Raw genomic sequence first — 20554 nt, 5'->3', positions numbered from 1 at the left:
GGCACGGGCCTCTTAATTAGTGTTTACTATTTAAAGATGTCAATAGATCGATCATGAAATTGTACAGTGTGCAGTAAAATTAAACAATAATGCCCTCTTTTTGAGTAACATATTGTTCAGCTTCCTGTACCTGTACTATTATTCATATGCATTGCTTTACGTATGTAATTACTAATTGTATCGATGTCAGTGGCTCCACCTGATTATTGACTCTGTTCTAAAATATGTTGGACTGCAGAGTATGCTAGAGTATATATTACCTTTTGAGACACAAAACCTTTTGAGAAACAAAATGATGTATGTGCAATTGTTTTAGTAACTGCATTTAACCACTCTGGGTAAAATGTGGAAATTTTACTAAAGTAAGATGAGAGATGGGCCTGCACACCAATTTAATGAAAATAATCTAACTGAATGCTCAATTGCTGAATGGTATAGTTCCTGTGAAGCGTGCTGTCATGTGCTGGGTGTAGCCCTGACCCCTGTGTGAACTATCATCAGATTGAGAGGTTTGGGACACCCCATTCCTCTCAATCTGATGAAATTTTACTAAAACCATCAACTCTGGTACTTTCATGCCATCTCTTGCAAATCACTGAATTGGAAGCCCATGTTAGATGTGAAGGACATCTAACCTGAGCTTCAATTGGAATTCCATAGAGCATATTATCAAGCCCATTATCGCCGTTTTAGCGGCAGTTTTCTGCCGCTAAAGCGGCGATAATTTAATCGCCTGTCTTGAAAATATGCCCCTATATTGCAGATTAAAAGGTCTGCATATATTTTTCATCTAGGTTGGGCTTGAGAACAACAAAAACAATCTTCTATTGTAGGAAAATTATCCTTCAATGCTCAGGAAACTTTAACTTCAAATGGTCAAAGAGTAACTTATATCAAGAAACTGGAAACTTTGTGATTTGTGAAAAGCAGGACTTTGCAAAACGTTTTTTGCATACAAACCTTCATATACCCGATGTAAAAAACCTCCGGGGCATATTAACAAGACGGCGATAAAAAATTATCGCCGCTTTTGCGTCTGTTTTAGGCCGAAAAGCGGCAATAATTTTATCGCTATATCAGCAAGGTCACGCTATCGCGTGAATCCTTGCCTTAGCGCCCTTTCCCGTAACGCCCACCTTTGCATCTCTAATGAGATGCAAAGTCAGCGTACCAGCTCAAAATAACTGGAGAATTGTCGCTAACCGACATTTCTCCAATTATCAATGGGCACGCTAACAAGCATAGCGATAAGAAAAGTAGCGCTAACCTTGGTTATCGCTACTTTCCTTACGCCTGCTTTTAGTTTGACTTAGCCATGATATCCAATGGAAGGTGGATATCATGGCTGAGTCTGACCTGCCCCCTCAGCAAGCTATCACCAAACGTTGTGCGATTATCACTGTATTTCCAGCGATAATCGCACAATTGGCAGCTTGCGCCTAGAATTTTATCGCTTTTGAGATAAGCGTGGCTAATAGCACACTATCTCAATGATAAAATTCAGCGATAGCCGGCGATAATTATCCTAGCGCTAAGTGCGCTTAGCGATAATTATCGCCGGTTGTTGCTGATATGCCCCCTCCCTTGTTAACATTCAACAGGAACAACCCAAAGTTACACTTGATAGGTAAACCAGTATGAGAAAATCAAATGAATGAACCGATTTTAATTACCTATAAGGGATTCTCCATGTACGAGTTTGAAATATAGCCTGCTTGAAGCTTAGCTGCATTCAGATACCATACACATCCATCGCTGAAAACATGCCAGTCACACGTAAACCCCAATATGGCTCAGGGAACCAGAAGTTGGTACATCAGTGGCCCAGACATCCTTGGTCAAATCCGCTTGTGAAAAACCCAGGTAGAAAACCTTGGGGACTAGCCTAAACAAATTAGCCAAAAGCAGCCTGCAGACTAGTGTAGAATTGAGTTTCACTGTGAGGATTGTCTTTAGTTTTTTGGGGTTTAAATACCTGGGCCAGCTTTGGTATGTAGGTAATTCCACATCAACTGCTTCATTTTATCAGGTTTCCTGCATACAATGTTTTGGAGTTCAAGATGATGGATGGACCACCCAACATATTCACCTAACTTAATGAGTACAGTTTTTTTTTTCAGTTCAAAGAGAAACCTTTTGTCCTTCGCTACCCAGCAAACTGCCCGGACGTTGGTCCCTTGCTCACTTTCCAGTGGATTCAAATCTAGTCTGGCTGTTGTGGGATGATACCCCGAGACTGGTCCCAAAATACTTGTTTTCGGTTCAGGGAGGTCCCGGCTTGGCAGTTCTGGCAGGACTGTTCTCATTAGGAGCAGGGTCAAGACTGATTTGCATATGGCTGGGTCTGAAATGGGGTGATGAAGTGAGCTAAAGGACAAAGATGGATTTAACCCAGATCTAAGAATGATTTGGTGTGAGTGACTGAAATGTTTCAGCGCTCCATCCATCATCCTCTTTTGTTTACCCAGCAACCTTTACCTCACCACAGTGTTAGAAACGGGAGTCTCTAGTTGGCAATGGTTTGCACCTTTGTCTAAGTAGGGACCCTTCCTTCTAGTCAGAATAAGGGAGTTACACTCTTAAATAACCCCCTGCTCAACCCCTTGGTGGCTTGGCACGAGCAGTCAGGCTTATCTTAGAGGCAGTGTGCAAAGCATTTGCACATAACCAACAGTAATAAAGTGAAAACACTACACCAGTTTTAGAAAAATAACCAATATATTATCTGTGCAAACAAGACCAAAAAGATCCACCATACATACATCTCAATAATCAAAAATAGATTTAAAATACAGTTCCTTGAAGTCGATAGCTCTGTCCGGGGCAATCAAGGCATCGTGAGCAACAAATCCAAACAGTTCTGGCTGACAGCAGTGTCGGGGGCCAGCTATGGTGTCGGATAGACCCTCAAAACAATACCTTTTAGAAATGTAGGACATCGGCGACCTCTCGATGAGCCCCGAAGAGCCAGCGTCCACAGGCGTTGGTTCCCGAGGTCGGTGCATGAGTCGTCGGCCCTTGAAGACACACGCGTTGTAGATCTAACTCCTCGAGGTTGAAGTCAGGAGCACCGGTGTCAGCAGGTCTTGGGGCTGCAGTGTGAAGTGCAGCAGTGCGGCGTGCAGTGCCCTCAGGTCACAGTGCAGGCAGCAGCTTGGTGATGGTCATCCAACAGCGTAGGTGAGACCAGGGCTACAGTATGAAGTGATGCAGTGCTTGTCACAGTGCTGGCAGGTCACAGTGCAAGCAGCAGTGTCGCCCTAGCTAAAACAATGGCATCAGCTGATGAACTGGAGTCGATGGTACAGGGATTGGCAGGCCAAGGCTGCAGTGTGGGATAAGGGCGGTGTATTGTGTAACTTACGAGCGGTGCCCTCGGACCACAGTTTAAGCAGCAGCGTCAGTGTGGACATGGAGCAGTGTTGTTGGTGATACCAGGGTGGCGGCGTGAAGCAAGGCGTCATGGAGTGCATTGCCCACAGGTTGCAGGTGCCAGCAGCCGCCCGTTGGTGGCGGCAGGTGGCGTCATCGGTGAGACCAGGGTTGTGGTGCAAAGTGTGGCAGTGCCCTCTGCAGTGCTTTCAGGACATGAAGTCGGCGGCGGTGTCATTGACGGCGTCTGGTTGCTTTTTCTTCTGTTGCACCACAGAACACACAGTCCCCAGTGCTGGTAACAAATGAACTTGAAGTCTTTACTGTTCCTGGGACTTCTTGATCAGGGGCAAGGTTTACCTCAAGCCCTTGGAGAAACTCACATAAAGAAGTTGTAAAAAGTTCAGTCCAGTCCTTTCACTGCCCAAGACAGAAGCAGCCACTGCAAGCCAGCACAGCAAAGTTTTAGTTCTTCCTCACAGCTTCTCCAGCTCTTCTTCTTGGCAGTCTTCTTAGTCCCAAAGAGTTCTGAAGTTCTGGGGTCTGGCCCCAATCTTTATACTCAAAATTAATTTGTCCTCTCAGGCAGAGAGTGTCTGTGCTTAGTCCAAACCACTTTGGTCCTCTCTGGCCCATCCTCCCAGCAGGAGGTGAAGACAGCATTGTCTGAAGAAGAACAGGCCAATTCAGTGCAAGGAAATCTACTCCAAGAACTCGAAATGCAGCCCAGCCCTGACTCATCCAGGAAAGGCAGGACACACCTCTACCCCCCACAGTGGCTGTCTGAAGAGAATGCACATCCCCAGCCCCTGTCACTTCAAAACCAGACAGTCAATCCAAAAACCCAACAGAGGCACACAGAGTGGCTAAGCAATAAAATACCAACTTTCTAAAAGTGGTATTTTCACACACAGAACATAAAAATCATCTTTACTGAAAATTGCATTTTTACATTCTGAGTCTAGGCATACTAAACTCCATTTTGCTATCTTGTCCCAATGGGAAGTTATGACAGCTAGCCTTTCCATAGTGAAAAACAAAATGCACTAATTCACTACCAAGAAATGCCACATACACCAGTACATTTCCTACCTTTAACATACACAGCACCCTGCCCACAGGGGTACCTTGGGCCTATCTTAGGTGTGACTTATATGTTAGAAAAGGGAAGAATAGGGCCTGGCAAGTGGATGCACTTGCCAGGTTGACATGGCAGTTACAAACTGCGTGCAGACTCTGCAGTGGCAGGTCTGAGATATCTTTACAGGGCTACTTCTGTGTGTGGCACAATCAGTGCTGCAGGCCCACACGTAACATTTGATTTACAGGCCCTGGCACTCTCAGTGCATTGTACTAGGGACTTACCAGTAAATCAAATATGACATCATGGAAACACCAATCCATATCAACATTTACAACAGGAGCACTTGCACTTTAACACTGAAGAGTAGTGAGAAAGTGCGCGGAGACACTAAACCAGCCAAAACAGAGTCAAAATCAGGAGATCAGAAAGCAAAAAGACAGGGGAAACACAGCAAAAGATGCCATGTCTAACACACAGTATTTAACAATTCACCCTAGGTCCCTGTATATCAAATATAGAAGCTAGAATTGCTTTTTCATGTTGGCATTGCTTTGACTAGAATAGCAATTGCTGCTTAGGTCCTGGTCCAGTGGGTGCACCAACCTGCACTTGGATTTGGAGCAGGGGTCTGAGATTACAGCACCCTATGTGGTGGGACCATCTGAGGTAATTTGCACCCTCTGCGCCTTACCCTTCAGGGGATCGCAGGACCTTTGGGGCACTTTGGAAATGGCGAACCATTAGTACATCTTCCAAAAGCCTCTTTGCCCCTGCACCCACTTTGTTATAACAGAGCTCACTCACCCGCTTGCAGACTGAGAGTGAAGACCGAGGTTAGACTGCACCAGCTCAGCATGAGTACTATGATGACAGTGTCCAACCAGACACTTGAATCTCTTTTTCTAAAAGTGACCCATGAAAATTCCTTAAGTTAGACAAACCAATTCATCAAAACAATGCAAAATCCAAGTTTGTGAAACTCCATTCCTGGCAGTATTAGACTTAGACTGAATCTAGATCTCTTTGGGTTTGCCTCTCACTGACCTCTTGAAACTATAACTTGCTGGGAAACAGATTCTACTGATCGTATTTTCCTATTCTGTGTGTTTTGTTATGTTTTGTTTTCCGTACACCACAATACTACACTTGTGCCTAGATTTGCACCATAGAAATAGTCCAAAAAATTAAAAAGACCTCTAATCCATTGCCTTCTAAGAGCCTTCTTTCTATTACAGAAAGAACCTTTATGCAATACTGAAAGAGGTTATCACTGCATTTTCAAATATGTGGTCCCTTCATCCACATCTCTGGGTCGCCCATGCATTGTAGGATACCCTACTCAGCATCATCTTCTTATTTCTTAGACGTGAGTGAACAAAGAGTTTGACTGGAATTATGACTGTCCACCACACAGAGGCTCACATATATTTGCATGTCACCCTTGCCTGTTCTGTGTACTGAGGTTCATTGTTTATCCAGGAAATATTTCATAGTTAGGTGTGGCTACAAAGTGCAAACACCAATGCAGAGGGTATGTGTACTTTTCTATAGTGTTGCATGTACACCAGGGAGCATATTTTCAATGTAATGGCACAGGGAGGCTTCGCAAGCAACTTTCTGTGCCGAGCTGTGTCATTTAAAAAATGCAGGGATGCACCATAAGAATACAGCACACCCCTGTGCTCTCCCCTGCACTGGTGCACAAACATTAGCTGTGTGCCAACGAAGGGACCCTTACATGATGGTGCAAGGGAGCCTGTGTTGCAAGAATGATTGGGTTTGTGCAAGAAGGAACACCTTCCTGCACAAAAAAAATCATTAATGGCGTTTTGCTCCTTACACGTGTGCTGCAGAATGCAACACACATAGAAAGAGCAAAAACAAGGATAAATAAAAGTATTTCTCCTCATTGTGCCACTTTATTGCCTTCCCTGGAAAGGCGTTTGTTTTTGGTGCTGCCTCAGATATACAAATCCTTGTAAATCTGGGACAGTGTCAAAAAGCCATGGGTGTTGCATGTGAACACACACAGTAATACCCCTGACACGCCTCTTTGACGAAGAGTACTGGGTAAAAGTGTGCAATATTAACAAAGCCATGCAAAGTGGCTTTGTAAATATGGAGCAGCATACAGTGCCACTGGAGCATCAAAAAAGTGATATTCCGGTAGAGCTAGGGGCTTGTAAATATGCACTTTTGTGCTTTCCATTTAGTTGTGCATACATTAAAGCTTTACTACCATCTGGTAATGATGGGGCATATTTACTAGGGGTGGGCGGAATTTGCGGAATTAACCTTCGCAAATTATCGCGAGAATGTTTAAAATTATCGCAAACAAGCAGAAATATCGCGAAGATGCGGAAGTTTTTTTCCGGCATGTTCGCGAGATTTTCTGCATGGTTGCGGGTCGCCAACTTACCCATGTGGTTGCTTGCGGGCGCGGCCATCTTGTTTTGAGTTGTTCTCGCGGTGCATGATCGCGAGAAGAAAGACGTGATCGCGCGACGCATGACGTCACTGCGGGCGCGAACTGTCGCGAGACAGCGCAAATGGCTAAAACCAATACAACATCTCATGGAGAACGCGACCGGATCAAGAAAACTTGTCGGCGAACGCAGGGATTCAGGTAAGGCGATCGCGCGCGCGCGAGAATGTATCATTTTACAGCGCGAGCAAGAAACAAATTATCGCCAAGCTGCGGAAACCGGAATTTTTGACATTTTCGCGCTCTCCGCGGAACGCAAAAATGTCAAATTATCGCAATTTCCGCGAACGGAACGAAATTTTTGCCCAGGCCTAATATTTACATGTCCCTTGCACTACCAGAGTGTTTCTTTTTTGATGCTCAGGGCCCTCTTCAGAGCATGGAAAGAGTAAACATTTCTCTGAGTTTTTTCCGCTTTCCATGTGTGCTGCCTTCTGCAGCACACATAGAACGAGGAAAATGCCTCTCGTGATAGGTTTTGTGCAGGAAGGTGCACAAAAGCAATCATGCCAATAATGCAGACACCCTTGAGCCATGGTGCAATGGGTTTTGCACTGGCCCTGGCTGAAAGGACAGGAATGCACTGTATCTTGTAAATACTGTGTATTTCTGTCCTTTTGAATTGGCATTGGGCAGCTCAGAAAAATGACTTGTGGTGCAGCCTTACACCAATTCTTTGTAATTATGCACCAATGTCACTAAGGGCCAGATTATGAGTCTGGCAGTTCTCAGACCACCAGACCCGTGGTGGCACAGCGGCGACGGATGCAGCCACCGCTGCACCCGTGGTCCAACCATCCAATTATGACTTGGGCAGTCAGAATGCACTAGGACTGTCGGCTCCACCAAGTAACCACCGTTCCCTGGCATAGGAGCAGCAGTCAGAGGCCACAATATGCCTGGCAGGACCGCCACGGCACTGCCAAGCATATTACGAGTTTCCTCTCTGTCAGGCTTTACATGGTGGTTTAACCGCCATGAAAAGCCTGGCGTAGAGGAAACAAAGGGGGCCATACAGGGGCCCCCTGTGCCTCAGACATATGTGGATGCGCACAGCGGGGCATAATTGTGCCCCCCTGTTTGCATGCAGCTAGGATCCTGCATAGCATGGACTTACAATTCCATGCCGTGCAGAAACATTGTGAGGCGTTCTCTTGACTTGAACAATGGAAGGAAAGGTGGCTTAGTTATCTTGTGTTTTGTTGTGATGTGTTATTATTTGTTATATTATGTTAATTACGTTTTATTATTTGCCTAGTATGTGTCTCACCAGGATATCCAAGCTGAAGAACAAAACGAGAGGGCGGTGCTGGCTGAGCCTGTGCTCTGGTGAAGCGCCATGGTTTCATTTTAGTCTTGAACTCCGGGGCTGAGAGGCAGCTCTGAGGTGCCATGGGAGGTTTCTCCATTCTTTGGGGCTGAGGTATGAGAAATCACAGAATGCCGGCTGTGGCTCTCTGATGTTCAGTAGCTGGAGTTGCAAATGTATGGGGAGCCGGGTTTGAATTCCAATCTTTGCTCAACATCCTGTGATTGTGGGCAAATTGATTAATCCACGGGTGCCTAAGGGAAAATGTGCAATATAGTCTAGTTTCTTAGTCCTCTAATGTCTTTGAGTCAATAAAAAAGTGCAAAAAAGTTACTACATTCTATTTTTATTGTTAATATAACCTTCTTAGGATTAACAAATATACTACTTCCAAGTGACACGCTCAATATACTGTTTCACAAGCACACTGTTGTTTGTGTGTAAAGCACTATTTTTACAGACCAAGCATGAAGGTTTTACTGAAAAAGGTACGTTTCAGAAGTATGAAGCAATAAGTGAAAAAATAAAGACACGGTCTTGACAGTTGTACAAAGACAAGCCATGATACTTAGTCAAGGGTGAGTTAGAACATAAGGGGCAAATAAAGGACACTTGACTTACCATTCACAAGTCTCATCCTCACAGGGTGGTGGCCGAAGTGACATTTACGAATCCAAACTAGTGCAACGGTTGCAGCTTCGTCACTCCATGTCTAGAAGAGAAATACTTTGTTTCAAGCTATTTTTTTGTGTTTATTTTGAGAGAAATTAATATATGAAACCACGTATGAGGCCTGTTGAAAATGGGATTTCTGTTTGGCCGAGATATGCACCCAGGCCAGCGAGGAACCACCACTCTAGTTGAGGTAAGCTAGATACAAACTAAAGGATAACCTGTGCTCACCCTCTGGTAGCTTGGCACAGAGCAGTCAGGCTTAACCAAAGAGGCAATGTGTAAAGTTATTTGTGCAACACACACAAACAGTAACACGATGAATGTACCAAAAAAAAGCCTCCACACAGGTTCAGAAAACTAGATTATTATATTCTGAATATAACAAGACAAAAACAACAAAAATCCAATGTGTAGGAGTTGAGATATTAAATCTGAAAGGAATAAATGCAATAAACCACCTAGAATCAAGTAACTTAAAAAGGTTGCTTTAGGTTGCTCTGGACCGGAGCAAAATCAAATTTCGGGCTGACCACGATGGAACAACGGCTGGCTACAGGACCCATGCAGGCCCCTTGTGAACAAAGTACTTTTCCTGGTCGAAAACAGAAAGATTAATTGATGTTGAGGTGCGCAGGTGCAGGATGCGTTTATCTTCTCCACGCAGTGAAGGCGCTGCGTCAATCCCGAAGACGGGTCCTAGAGCCGAAAGACGACGAGTGATGCACCGGATTCTGACACACAGTTGAGGGGGTGTGTCAATCTCACCATGCTGCACCGGCAGCGATACACTGTCCAATGCGTCGATCACTGGAGGCAAAGCGTTGGTTCCGAGGAGATGTACCGATTTGTCTCCTGCAACCGGTTCGATTCTTGTGTTCAGCTACAAGTAGACAGGACATGTGTTGAAATCCGTGTTGCAAGTGTCTGGAACACTTTCAGTGAGCCAGGCACAGGAGCAGGGGTAGAGACTTTGATATCCCTGAGTTTCAAGCAACAGGAGGCAGCCAACAAGCCCTCGAAGATCACTTGAAGTGAAGTCTGAGTCCAGCTCTCTTTCAGCAGTTTCAGAGATTAGCAGGCAACAGGACAGCACACATAAAAGCAGGCCTTCCAGATCAGCATTCCAGTTGAGTCCCTCAAGCAGCACAGCAGGTCTTCTGGCAGAGCTTCAGTTACAGTTCCAGTAGTGTCTGATTTGAGGTGGTTCAGAGACCAAGCACTTATACCCAAAAGTGCCTTAGGTGAAGAGATGACTCCAAAGCAGCTCTCTGAATTGCACAAGTATCCCTTTCAACCGAGTCTTGTGTATCAGGCTATCTATTGGGAGGTAATCAGTCCTTTGTGTGGGGACAAGACACTGCCTATTCAAGTCAAGAGTTAGCCCGTCCCTTCCATACTGCCCAGGCAAGGCCATCAGAATGCAGATGTATGTAGATGGGTACTTAGACATACCAATCCTTCCTGTGTTGTGGATGTCTTGAAGGAATGCACAAAGTGTACTCTAATTACAAAACGGTTAAATACCGGAGGGTCAAAGGGAACAGGTTTAAAGACCGCACAGGATTAGATCCCCAAACAAAGTACTAAAGACACAGAAAATCCTGAGGTCTAAAATAGCAAGGAGAAAAGGTGGTGTGTGAAATGAGGAACAAAAGTCTAATGTACGTGGTGTAATACCAGAACCTTGGAAATGTGGTAGTTCACTCACCCAGGGTAACGAAACCCATCACATGGGATTCTCATCCCAAAGAAAAATCTCGAACTCTCAGGGGGCAGCAAGCCCCTCAACGAGAGATAAGAGCTTTTGTTTTGCTGTTTGTGTTGTGCACCTAAAGGTGGAGTAAATCCACATGTCGACTGGGTATGAGTGGGGGGTGCAGTGCTGATGAAGTAGTAGTGCAATAGGAGTGTGTTTAAAACTAGTTACGGGACGGCCAGGAAGACTCTCTTGAACACTGCCGTGCCGATGCTAGATTAAAAGAAGTGAAAGCCCCACTAATTCGATGTAATCAATGGAGCAATATACAAGATAGTGGTCAACATGTTTCAGCCGTGGTGCCTAGGTTGGCTCGGCTTTCATCAGGACCTTATAAGCTACTGCAAAAATGAAAAATTACGTAACAAAGGATACAGAGGGCACCCTCAAAATTGCTTGTAGGGTGTGCGTCTCCTCAACGATACAAACATCACCTAGACAAAAAAAGGGCTCAGTGTAAGAAAGTGGGTCATAATTGCTCAGTAATAACAAGTAAGAATGTGCAAACTAAAAGCAATTGCCACTCACCCGTGTAAACTGGGTGGAAAATGGACCTTCAGCTGGCAACCGCTCAGGAAGGAACACCGCTCTGAAAAAAAGAAGATGTAAGGCTGCTGAAGGAAGGAGAGCTTACATATCATGAGCGAGTGTGAATGAGATTGAGTACGTCCTCTAACAACGTGGGAGACTGACTGAAACAGCGTATGCACGAAATGCTGTTTGGTGCAAGGATGGTTGCTTGTCAACAGGAAAGGCCAGTTAGGGGGACATGACCCCTCCTGTATGATCGTGAAATGAATAGAACTTGTCAAGACTAGTGTAAAAAGATGTCTCGATCTCAGCCCAAACTTATCGCTGGAAGGTGAGGGGTAGGTCGCCTTCGTAGAACAATAAATTAAATAGAAAAAGTACTGAAAGGAGGGACAGAATGTGCCCAGCGTCAACAAAATCTCACCTCTCCGTCGGGGAACCGGGCTGGAATGAGCCTGCAGCCGAAGGTCCCGCGGGGTTGGGCGGAGGCGGATTAAGAAAAGAAAAGTCAGCAATTGCGGACCAATCAGGGGAAAGGTTACTCATGCCAACGAGGAGGAGAACCAATCAGAAGTGTTAGGCCACTCGTGTGGCAGTAACCAAGGAGACTGTGATACAGCTGACAGGTTGCGGGAGACGCTGTCAGAAAATCAAAGATTTGTCCGCCGCGACTAATTAGCGAAGCGGTGGGGGGCTCCTTAACAAGGTGAATAGAAAGAAAAGGAGTCAGAGGCGTGGAGAAACTGGAGGGGCAACAAAGAAATAAACAAATGTTGCATACTCCACGCGAAGGCACACGAGATAAAACAGCGCTGGCTAATGAAGCGCGAATCGCTCAATGGTTAATAATTCAATGAAAAGGGTATGAACTGATGTAAGACATCAGTCTCAGCGGCGCGGTCGACGCTGGTTGGAATGGCATTCGGTTCACCGGGAAGTAAAAAAGAAGGTGAAGCTGTCGATAAGTAGGGCAGGACAGAACAGGACTATTAGCGTTGGGAGCAAAAATAGTCGGTAGTGTGGCATCAGCCTGATAGTGTGCGTGCCAGTGAACAGAATCTCTCTAAACCACACGCTAGGGATATGTATAGTAACGGTGAGTTACTGGAATGCTTGATCGAATTAGTGGGGCTTTCACTTCTTTTAATCTAGCATCGGCACGGCAGTGTTCAAGAGAGTCTTCCTGGCCGTCCCGTAACTAGTTTTAAACACACTCCTATTGCACTACTACCTCATCAGCACTGCACCCCCCACTCATACCCAGTCTACATGTGGATTTACTCCACCTTTAGGTGCACAACACAAACAGCAAAACAAAAGCTCTTATCTCTCGTTGAGGGGCTTGCTGCCCCCTGAGAGTTCGAGATTTTTCTTTGGGATGAGAATCCCATGTGATGGGTTTCGTTACCCTGGGTGAGTGAACTACCACATTTCCAAGGTTCTGGTATTACACCACGTACATTAGACTTTTGTTCCTCATTTCACACACCACCTTTTCTCCTTGCTATTTTAGACCTCAGGATTTTCTGTGTCTTTAGTACTTTGTTTGGGGATCTAATCCTGTGCGGTCTTTAAACCTGTTCCCTTTGACCCTCCGGTATTTAACCGTTTTGTAATTAGAGTTCATGTACAGCTTTCTGGCTGTGGGTCTGTAACTCGGCACATAGGTAGTGCCTTAACTGTTTTGCAAAATTAGTCTTTTTGCAGGTTGATTTTTTCTCCCGTTGTGCACAGTTTGCACACACTTTTTGGCATATCTTCTTGTGAGTTCTTTCCTTCTATTCCCTTGGTTGAGATTGACTTTACTTTGTTTGCACCAAATAGCCATTCTTACAATCATGGCAGAACGCCTTGGTTTAACTTTTGACGACACTATAGCTCAAGCTATCCTAGACACACCAAGTATCATGGATACTTTTCAAAGTCCCTTAGTCAGCGTCGAGGTAGATTGGACTAAGGTTTTAACCTTAAAAAAATCACACTCCCGAGTGTACATCCACGGAGCAATTATGACCGAATATTTGAGAGCCAACTGTGCCCCTACAGGACTCATTGTGACAAACGCTCCTAGATTGTTCTTGGATGACAACGTTTTTCTCAATGATTGGTCTCTAATAGCCTGGAAGTGCACCAGAGATTGGTTAATTCTTATTATAAGCACTGCCAAACGAGTTGCTGATGCCGTGTTAGTTGAGATCCAGGCATTAGAATCACAAATTAAAGTGACACTCACTGGTGCACTCTTCAAGAAACAACAAGAGGAATCCAATAAACACAACAAAGAATTCAAGGATTCGGTATTGATGACTAAGATTACCAAATTTAAAAAAGACTTGGCACGTTTTTCACTAGAGAAAGTGTACCAATACACTAGTGCTGATTACGTGCCTCCTCAACTCAATCGACAGGGCCGCAGATATGGGTCCGACTACTCCACATCAGGCAGTGATGACTGGTCAAGTGGGTCAGACACTGCGTCAGGTGAAGATTCCTTGCCGAGAGGAACCAAAAGGAGAGGTAGAGGCAATAGAAGAAACCTGAGAGGCGCACCTAATCCCATGTATCCCTCTCAATGGTGGCCCCCTGCCGCTTACAACTACCCCCCCTTTCCTCCATTTGGACAACCCCCTCCCTTCGGACAACCTTGTCCCTACCCCCCTCCTCCACAAATGTATACCAACCAGCCTTTTTTAGGGTTTGGCCGAGGACGGTCAAGGGGAAGGAGACGGAACCAAGTCCATTGGTCAGATCAACAACAAGGAACTCCAACATTGAGCTCGAGGGACACTCCAGCAGTCCCGAGCACGAGCTCGAGCACGACTTAGTCATCAATTTGTCCAGCAGAGTTCTCACACAGGATGAAAAGTCTCTCCTTAATAAAGGACTGGGGTTTGTTCCCTCCTTTAAAGGAGACATGTTCTCCATAAATCAGGAGCTCGCTCATTTTTTCAGAAAGATTCGCTTGAATTTCTTTTTTCGCACAGAACACAGTACCTCTGTAAATGACAATGACCTGAACACGGGCTTACGCAACAGATCCACCTTTAATCCTTTGCCCAGTCAAGTACCACCACAGGTACTTACCTTTGAAAAAGCAGTGACCTCACAGATATCCTCCTCCTGTGTCTCCCAAAACCGCCAATACCAAAACCTCACCAAATCAGAGCGCTTAGCTTTGCGCTCCCTTACCTCTGATGACTCCATAATGATCAAGCCAGCTGACAAGGGTGGTGCCACCGTCATAATGGACACCACCGCTTACCGCTCTGAATGCTTGAGACAGTTGGGGAACACCAACTTCTATCAACCTCTTGCTCAAGATCCTACCACACGCTTACTCACGACCATTCAGATCCTAGTGAATGAAGCCAGCACTAATGGTTGGATCACCTCGAATGAAGCTCAATATTTGGTCAATACCACTTCTATTGTACCTTATTTCTACATCCTACCCAAGGTACATAAGAATGTGAATCCTCCACCTGGCCGCCCAATAATATCGGGACTAGGGTCCCTTTTGGAACCTCTGTCGGCTTTTGCAGACCACTTCCTACGCCCTTTTGTGGCCAAAATGCCTACGTATCTCAAGGACACCAAGGACATTCTGATCCTACTTGAAGACTTGTCTTTTGATTGTGCAACAGAATTCTTAGTCTCATTCGATGTAGAGTCATTGTACACTTGCATCCCGCAGGATGAGACTTTGGAAGTCATCGAATCTCTCCTGCTGGCCAATCCACCAGACTCCATCACTCCTGTTGCATTTATCATGTCGTGTGCGAAGCTCGCCATGAAAGAGAACTTCTTTCAATTTGAAGAACAGTTGTTTTTGCAAGTGTCAGGCACTTCAATGGGGAGCATTTTTGCTCCCAGCCTGGCAAATCTGTATGTTCATGTATTTGAGGAACAACATGTACTGAGTACCAACAATCCATACAGTAATCATATCAAGATTTGGAAGAGGTACATAGACGACGTGTTCGTACTTTGGCAGGGACCTCTTTCCTCACTTTTGGCTTTCAAGAATTGGCTTAACAACTGTGACCCCTTCCTTAACTTCACCTGTGAGTACTCTAAGACTCAGCTACCATTCCTTGATATCATGATAACCCCGCTTGAGGGTCGCTTGAGTACTGAGCTATACAAGAAACCCATGGCGGTGAACGCTCTTTTGAAGTATGATAGCTTCCACCCACGGGCTTTGCGAGATAATCTGCCCTTTGGCCAGTTTCTGCGCCTCAAAAGGAACTGTTCCTCTATTGACAAGTACAAGGAACACGCCAGTAATCTATCTAGACAACTAGCGGCCAGAGACTATCCCAAACACCTGATCCGCAGAGCGTCCAAACGCGCTGCGAACAATAACCGGGAGGCTCTGTTGGCACCTAAGATCCCCAAGACACCAGAGAACAGACTTACTTGTGTGCACACCTATTGTCAATTTTCCAACCAACTCAAAAAAATCATTTTATCCAATTGGAAGATTCTTAACATAGGTGATGCAGGGCTGCCCAAACCTCTTTTCGCATTCAAACGCAGCAGTAACATCAGAGACCAGTTGGTACATACTCGTCCTCGCACCAACCCCACCTGCACCCAACAAACTCTGTGGGGTCTCCCTCCGGTTGTGGGCCATTATCCATGTGGTTCGTGTGCGGCATGCAGCCACACATCTGTGACCAAAGAAATTGACATTGGCACTGGCAGACCTTGGACTCTTAGAAGCCACAGTAATTGCAACAGTTCAAATCTGATTTATCTGATAACCTGCCCTTGCGCACTAAGATATATTGGCATGACCACTCGCCGTATTAAAACTCGCATTTTGGAACACAAAAGCACCATACGCTGTGGTCGTTCCTCTACTAAACTTACGAACCACTTTCTAGAGGTCAATCATGCTCCCGATGATCTACATTGGACAGTCCTTGACAAACCCCACATACCACCACATCTCACAGATATCTCTTCTTTTTTATTCAAACGTGAGCAGAGGTGGGTGTACAAATTGAAGACACACGTTCAAGGACTGAACGATGATATTCCTTGGCTATCTTTGTAACACATATGGCTTGATCTCACCAGCTGACCCATGCTTTATACCCCATCCATGGGCATTTTCCATCAAGCATTCCAGTAACTCACCGTTACTATACACATCCCTAGCGTGTGGTTTAGAGAGATTCTGTTCACTGGCACGCACACTATCAGGCTGATGCCACACTACCGACTATTTTTGCTCCCAACGCTAATAGTCCTGTTCTGTCCTGCCCTACTTATCGACAGCTTCACCTTCTTTTTTACTTCCCGGTGAACCGAATGCCATTCCAACCAGCGTCGACCGCGCCGCTGAGACTGATGTCTTACATCAGTTCATACCCTTTTCATTGAATTATTAACCATTGAGCGATTCGCGCTTCATTAGCCAGCGCTGTTTTATCTCGTGTGCCTTCGCGTGGAGTATGCAACATTTGTTTATTTCTTTGTTGCCCCTCCAGTTTCTCCACGCCTCTGACTCCTTTTCTTTCTATTCACCTTGTTAAGGAGCCCCCCACCGCTTCGCTAATTAGTCGCGGCGGACAAATCTTTGATTTTCTGACAGCGTCTCCCGCAACCTGTCAGCTGTATCACAGTCTCCTTGGTTACTGCCACACGAGTGGCCTAACACTTCTGATTGGTTCTCCTCCTCGTTGGCATGAGTAACCTTTCCCCTGATTGGTCCGCAATTGCTGACTTTTCTTTTCTTAATCCGCCTCCGCCCAACCCCGCGGGACCTTCGGCTGCAGGCCCATTCCAGCCCGGTTCCCCGACGGAGAGGTGAGATTTTGTTGACGCTGGGCACATTCTGTCCCTCCTTTCAGTACTTTTTCTATTTAATTTATTGTTCTACGAAGGCGACCTACCCCTCACCTTCCAGCGATAAGTTTGGGCTGAGATCGAGACATCTTTTTACACTAGTCTTGACAAGTTCTATTCATTTCACGATCATACAGGAGGGGTCATGTCCCCCTAACTGGCCTTTCCTGTTGACAAGCAACCATCCTTCCACCAAACAGCATTTCGTGCATACGCTGTTTCAGTCAGTCTCCCACGTTGTTAGAGGACTTACTCAATCTCATTCACACTCGCTCATGATATGTAAGCTCTCCTTCCTTCAGCAGCCTTACATCTTCTTTTTTTCAGAGCGGTGTTCCTTCCTGAGCGGTTGCCAGGTGAAGGTCCATTTTCCACCCAGTTTACACGGGTGAGTGGCAATTTCTTTTAGTTTGCACATTCTTACTTGTTATTACTGAGCAATTATGACCCACTTTCTTACACTGAGCCCTTTTTTTGTCTAGGTGATGTTTGTATCGTTGAGGAGACGCACACCCTACAAGCAATTTTGAGGGTGCCCTCTGTATCCTTTGTTACGTAATTTTTCATTTTTGCAGTAGCTTATAAGGTCCTGATGAAAGCCGAGCCAACCTAAGCACCACGGCTGAAACATGTTGACCACTATCTTGTATATTGCTCCATTGATTACATCGAATTAGTGGGGCTTTCACTTCTTTTAATCTAGCATCGGCACGGCAGTGTTCAAGAGAGTCTTCCTGGCCGTCCCGTAACTAGTTTTAAACACACTCCTATTGCACTACTACTTCATCAGCACTGCACCCCCCACTCATACCCAGTCTACATGTGGATTTACTCCACCTTTAGGTGCACAACACAAACAGCAAAACAAAAGCTCTTATCTCTCGTTGAGGGGCTTGCTGCCCCCTGAGAGTTCGAGATTTTTCTTTGGGATGAGAATCCCATGTGATGGGTTTCGTTACCCTGGGTGAGTGAACTACCACATTTCCAAGGTTCTGGTATTACACCACGTACATTAGACTTTTGTTCCTCATTTCACACACCACCTTTTCTCCTTGCTATTTTAGACCTCAGGATTTTCTGTGTCTTATGCACAAAGTGTAGCCATCACCCAGTTCAGACATATATTGGACACAGGCTGCAAAGAACACAGAATTATAAGCACAAAGAACTGTCAATTTTCTAAAAGTGGCATTTTTTAAATAGTAATGCCAAATCCAAATTTTCTAGTAAGGAGAATTTGTCATTACCATTCCAATCATATGAAACAGCTACTCCTCTCTGATCGAAAATTACTTTGCTACTTTAAACTTTATTTCGGCTGTGAGCCATAAAAGCAGATGGAATAAAACATACATAAAACATTTGGCATTTATAGTATAAATGTACACTATTCTGTGCAATAATATATCCAATGAAGCAACCTATGACTCTTTGCTCTGAAGCGGGCTCCTACAGCGTAAGGATTTAATGCAATTTGTCTGGGAGTGCCTGGTACCTCCCTAGGCTTGAATTAGAAATTATAGCCTAAAAGTTTGTTAAGGAATTCTCAATGCTAACCTATGAGGGGAGAAGGCCTCACAATAGTGAAAAATGAAATAGGCTGTTTGTCGCTGCCAGGATATGCAAAACATACTAGATCATGTATTACCTTATATCTGCACAGCACCCTTCCATTAGGGCTAACTAGGGCCTACCTTAGGGGTGACATGTGTCAGAAAAGGGGAGCTTCAAGCTTTGCAAGTAGTTTTGAGTGCGAAGTCAAAGTGGCAGTAAACTGCACACACAGGCGCTGCAGTGGCAGGTCTGAGATAGATTTGAAAGGCTACTCCTATTGGTGGCATAATCAGTGCTGCAGGCCCACTAGTAGATTTAGTTTCCAGGTCCTGGGTATATGGTATACCACTTTAGACGGCACTTACAGGTAAATCAAATATGCCTAGCAGGTGAAAAACAATGATACCATGTTTATCGCAACTGTTCTCAATCACTGAGTTTGAAATTAGTGGAGAAATCTAGTACTATTTAGCATAGCCTTGTAGCCCTAAACATTTTTCCTTTTCCATACATTCTCTCTGTAACACTCAGACAGTAGTGTGGCTTCTTTCAGGCATTGCTGTTTCCTGACCGTCTCCAAGAATGAATGAAGAATCTACTCATAGGCACAGCCCTTGGAAGACTGTGAAACCAAAGAGTTTACTGACCCTCTCAGTCCATGAATCAACTCCAGGGTTGGTTGTCCTGCATGCAGCAGCAGAAGCAAACTCCGATTCAGAATCTAAAGAAATCAAAGGAATTTCTAGGAAAGATGCCTTCTCTCCTGCCAGTTGTCCTGTTAACCCATGACACACTAAATTATTATTATGCAAGCAGTCGTCTTTGACCCAGGGCACTAAGAAGCAATTGGTTAACATACTGATCAATAATATCATATTCATTGTGTCTTAGATTTATTTGCTCTCACGTGATGCTTGAGCATGAGGCAAGATACAGCTAAACATAAGCCATAAGTAATGCAATACAATGAAAGATGGAGGCTGGAGTAGGATGCGTTCCAGACTACTCGATAGACGGATTGTGAATGGAGAAACAAGTGCACCAGAATAACTTTCAATCAATCAACATGATAATTCCCTGCCCTGAAATATAAACATGTATGTACTACTTTATATCATTGAATGTAATTTTTATCTCTATCATAGCCCACAATGTAAAAAATGGAATTACTTAAAAAAAGGCTTACCAATTTTAGCATGTTTTGTGCTTGAGGATCCACACTTCTCCTTAATTCATTTAGTGTGTCAACAATCTCTTCTCGAACATCTTTATTACTGGTGTCGCGAATTGCCAGTATTATTTGCTACAAATAATGTAGATAATTCAATACACTTATAAGAGTGTGGAATATAAATGAATGATAAGAGATAAATGCGTTAAAAACAACACCATGCATAATATCAGTTTATTAGATACCAACCACTATTGTTATTACAACTACTGCTAGTATTATTATAATGCCTACCAATAGATAAAACAAGCAGTGTAAAACCCAACAGGACTTGCCACATCATAAGTGAAAGTGATTCTTCAATGGCGGACATGTTTCTATGTGTGATTGTGTGTATGGATATGTGTGTGGGTGAATGTGTGAATATGTCAACAGTTTGACTGATGCATGAAAAGTTAAATACATTAATGAGTAATTGAATGCATTAAAAATGTGACAGTGAGTGCATGGCTGTCTCAGTACTTGATGGCAGGAGTGGAGAGATGAAGGTAAGTATGTAAAAAGGTGGATAGATGCTGAGAGGTTAAGACAATGAGATGTTAGACAGCATTTGTAAAAATTATAAAATGACAAGTACCTCCAACACAAGCATTACTCAAGGGTAGGTGCACTGCATTGCACTGAGTTTAAAAGTATTGCTGGGAAGCATGGTGTAGGATTAAATTGCATAATATTTTACATTGCTGTATCTTGTGTTATAG

General features: G+C 44.5%; 1 protein-coding gene across 1 annotated transcript in view; it reads right to left on the bottom strand.

Annotated features, from left to right (window-relative positions):
* The window catches only part of LOC146816605 (cysteine-rich venom protein-like), a 208926-nt gene that overhangs the window by 73952 nt on the left and 114420 nt on the right, over positions 1-20554 (bottom strand). Inside the window, exons 3-4 of the mRNA XM_085609141.1 lie at positions 19809-19925; positions 8872-8962 (exon numbers count right to left, since the gene is read on the bottom strand). Coding sequence (XP_085465267.1) covers positions 8872-8962; positions 19809-19925 — 208 coding nt within the window. The remainder of the gene's footprint in view (positions 1-8871; positions 8963-19808; positions 19926-20554) is intronic.

This window comes from Triturus cristatus, chromosome 6 (assembly GCF_964204655.1).
Source record: "Triturus cristatus chromosome 6, aTriCri1.1, whole genome shotgun sequence".
NCBI lineage: Eukaryota > Metazoa > Chordata > Amphibia > Caudata > Salamandridae > Triturus > Triturus cristatus.
This window is presented reverse-complemented; position numbering and strand designations above follow the sequence as displayed.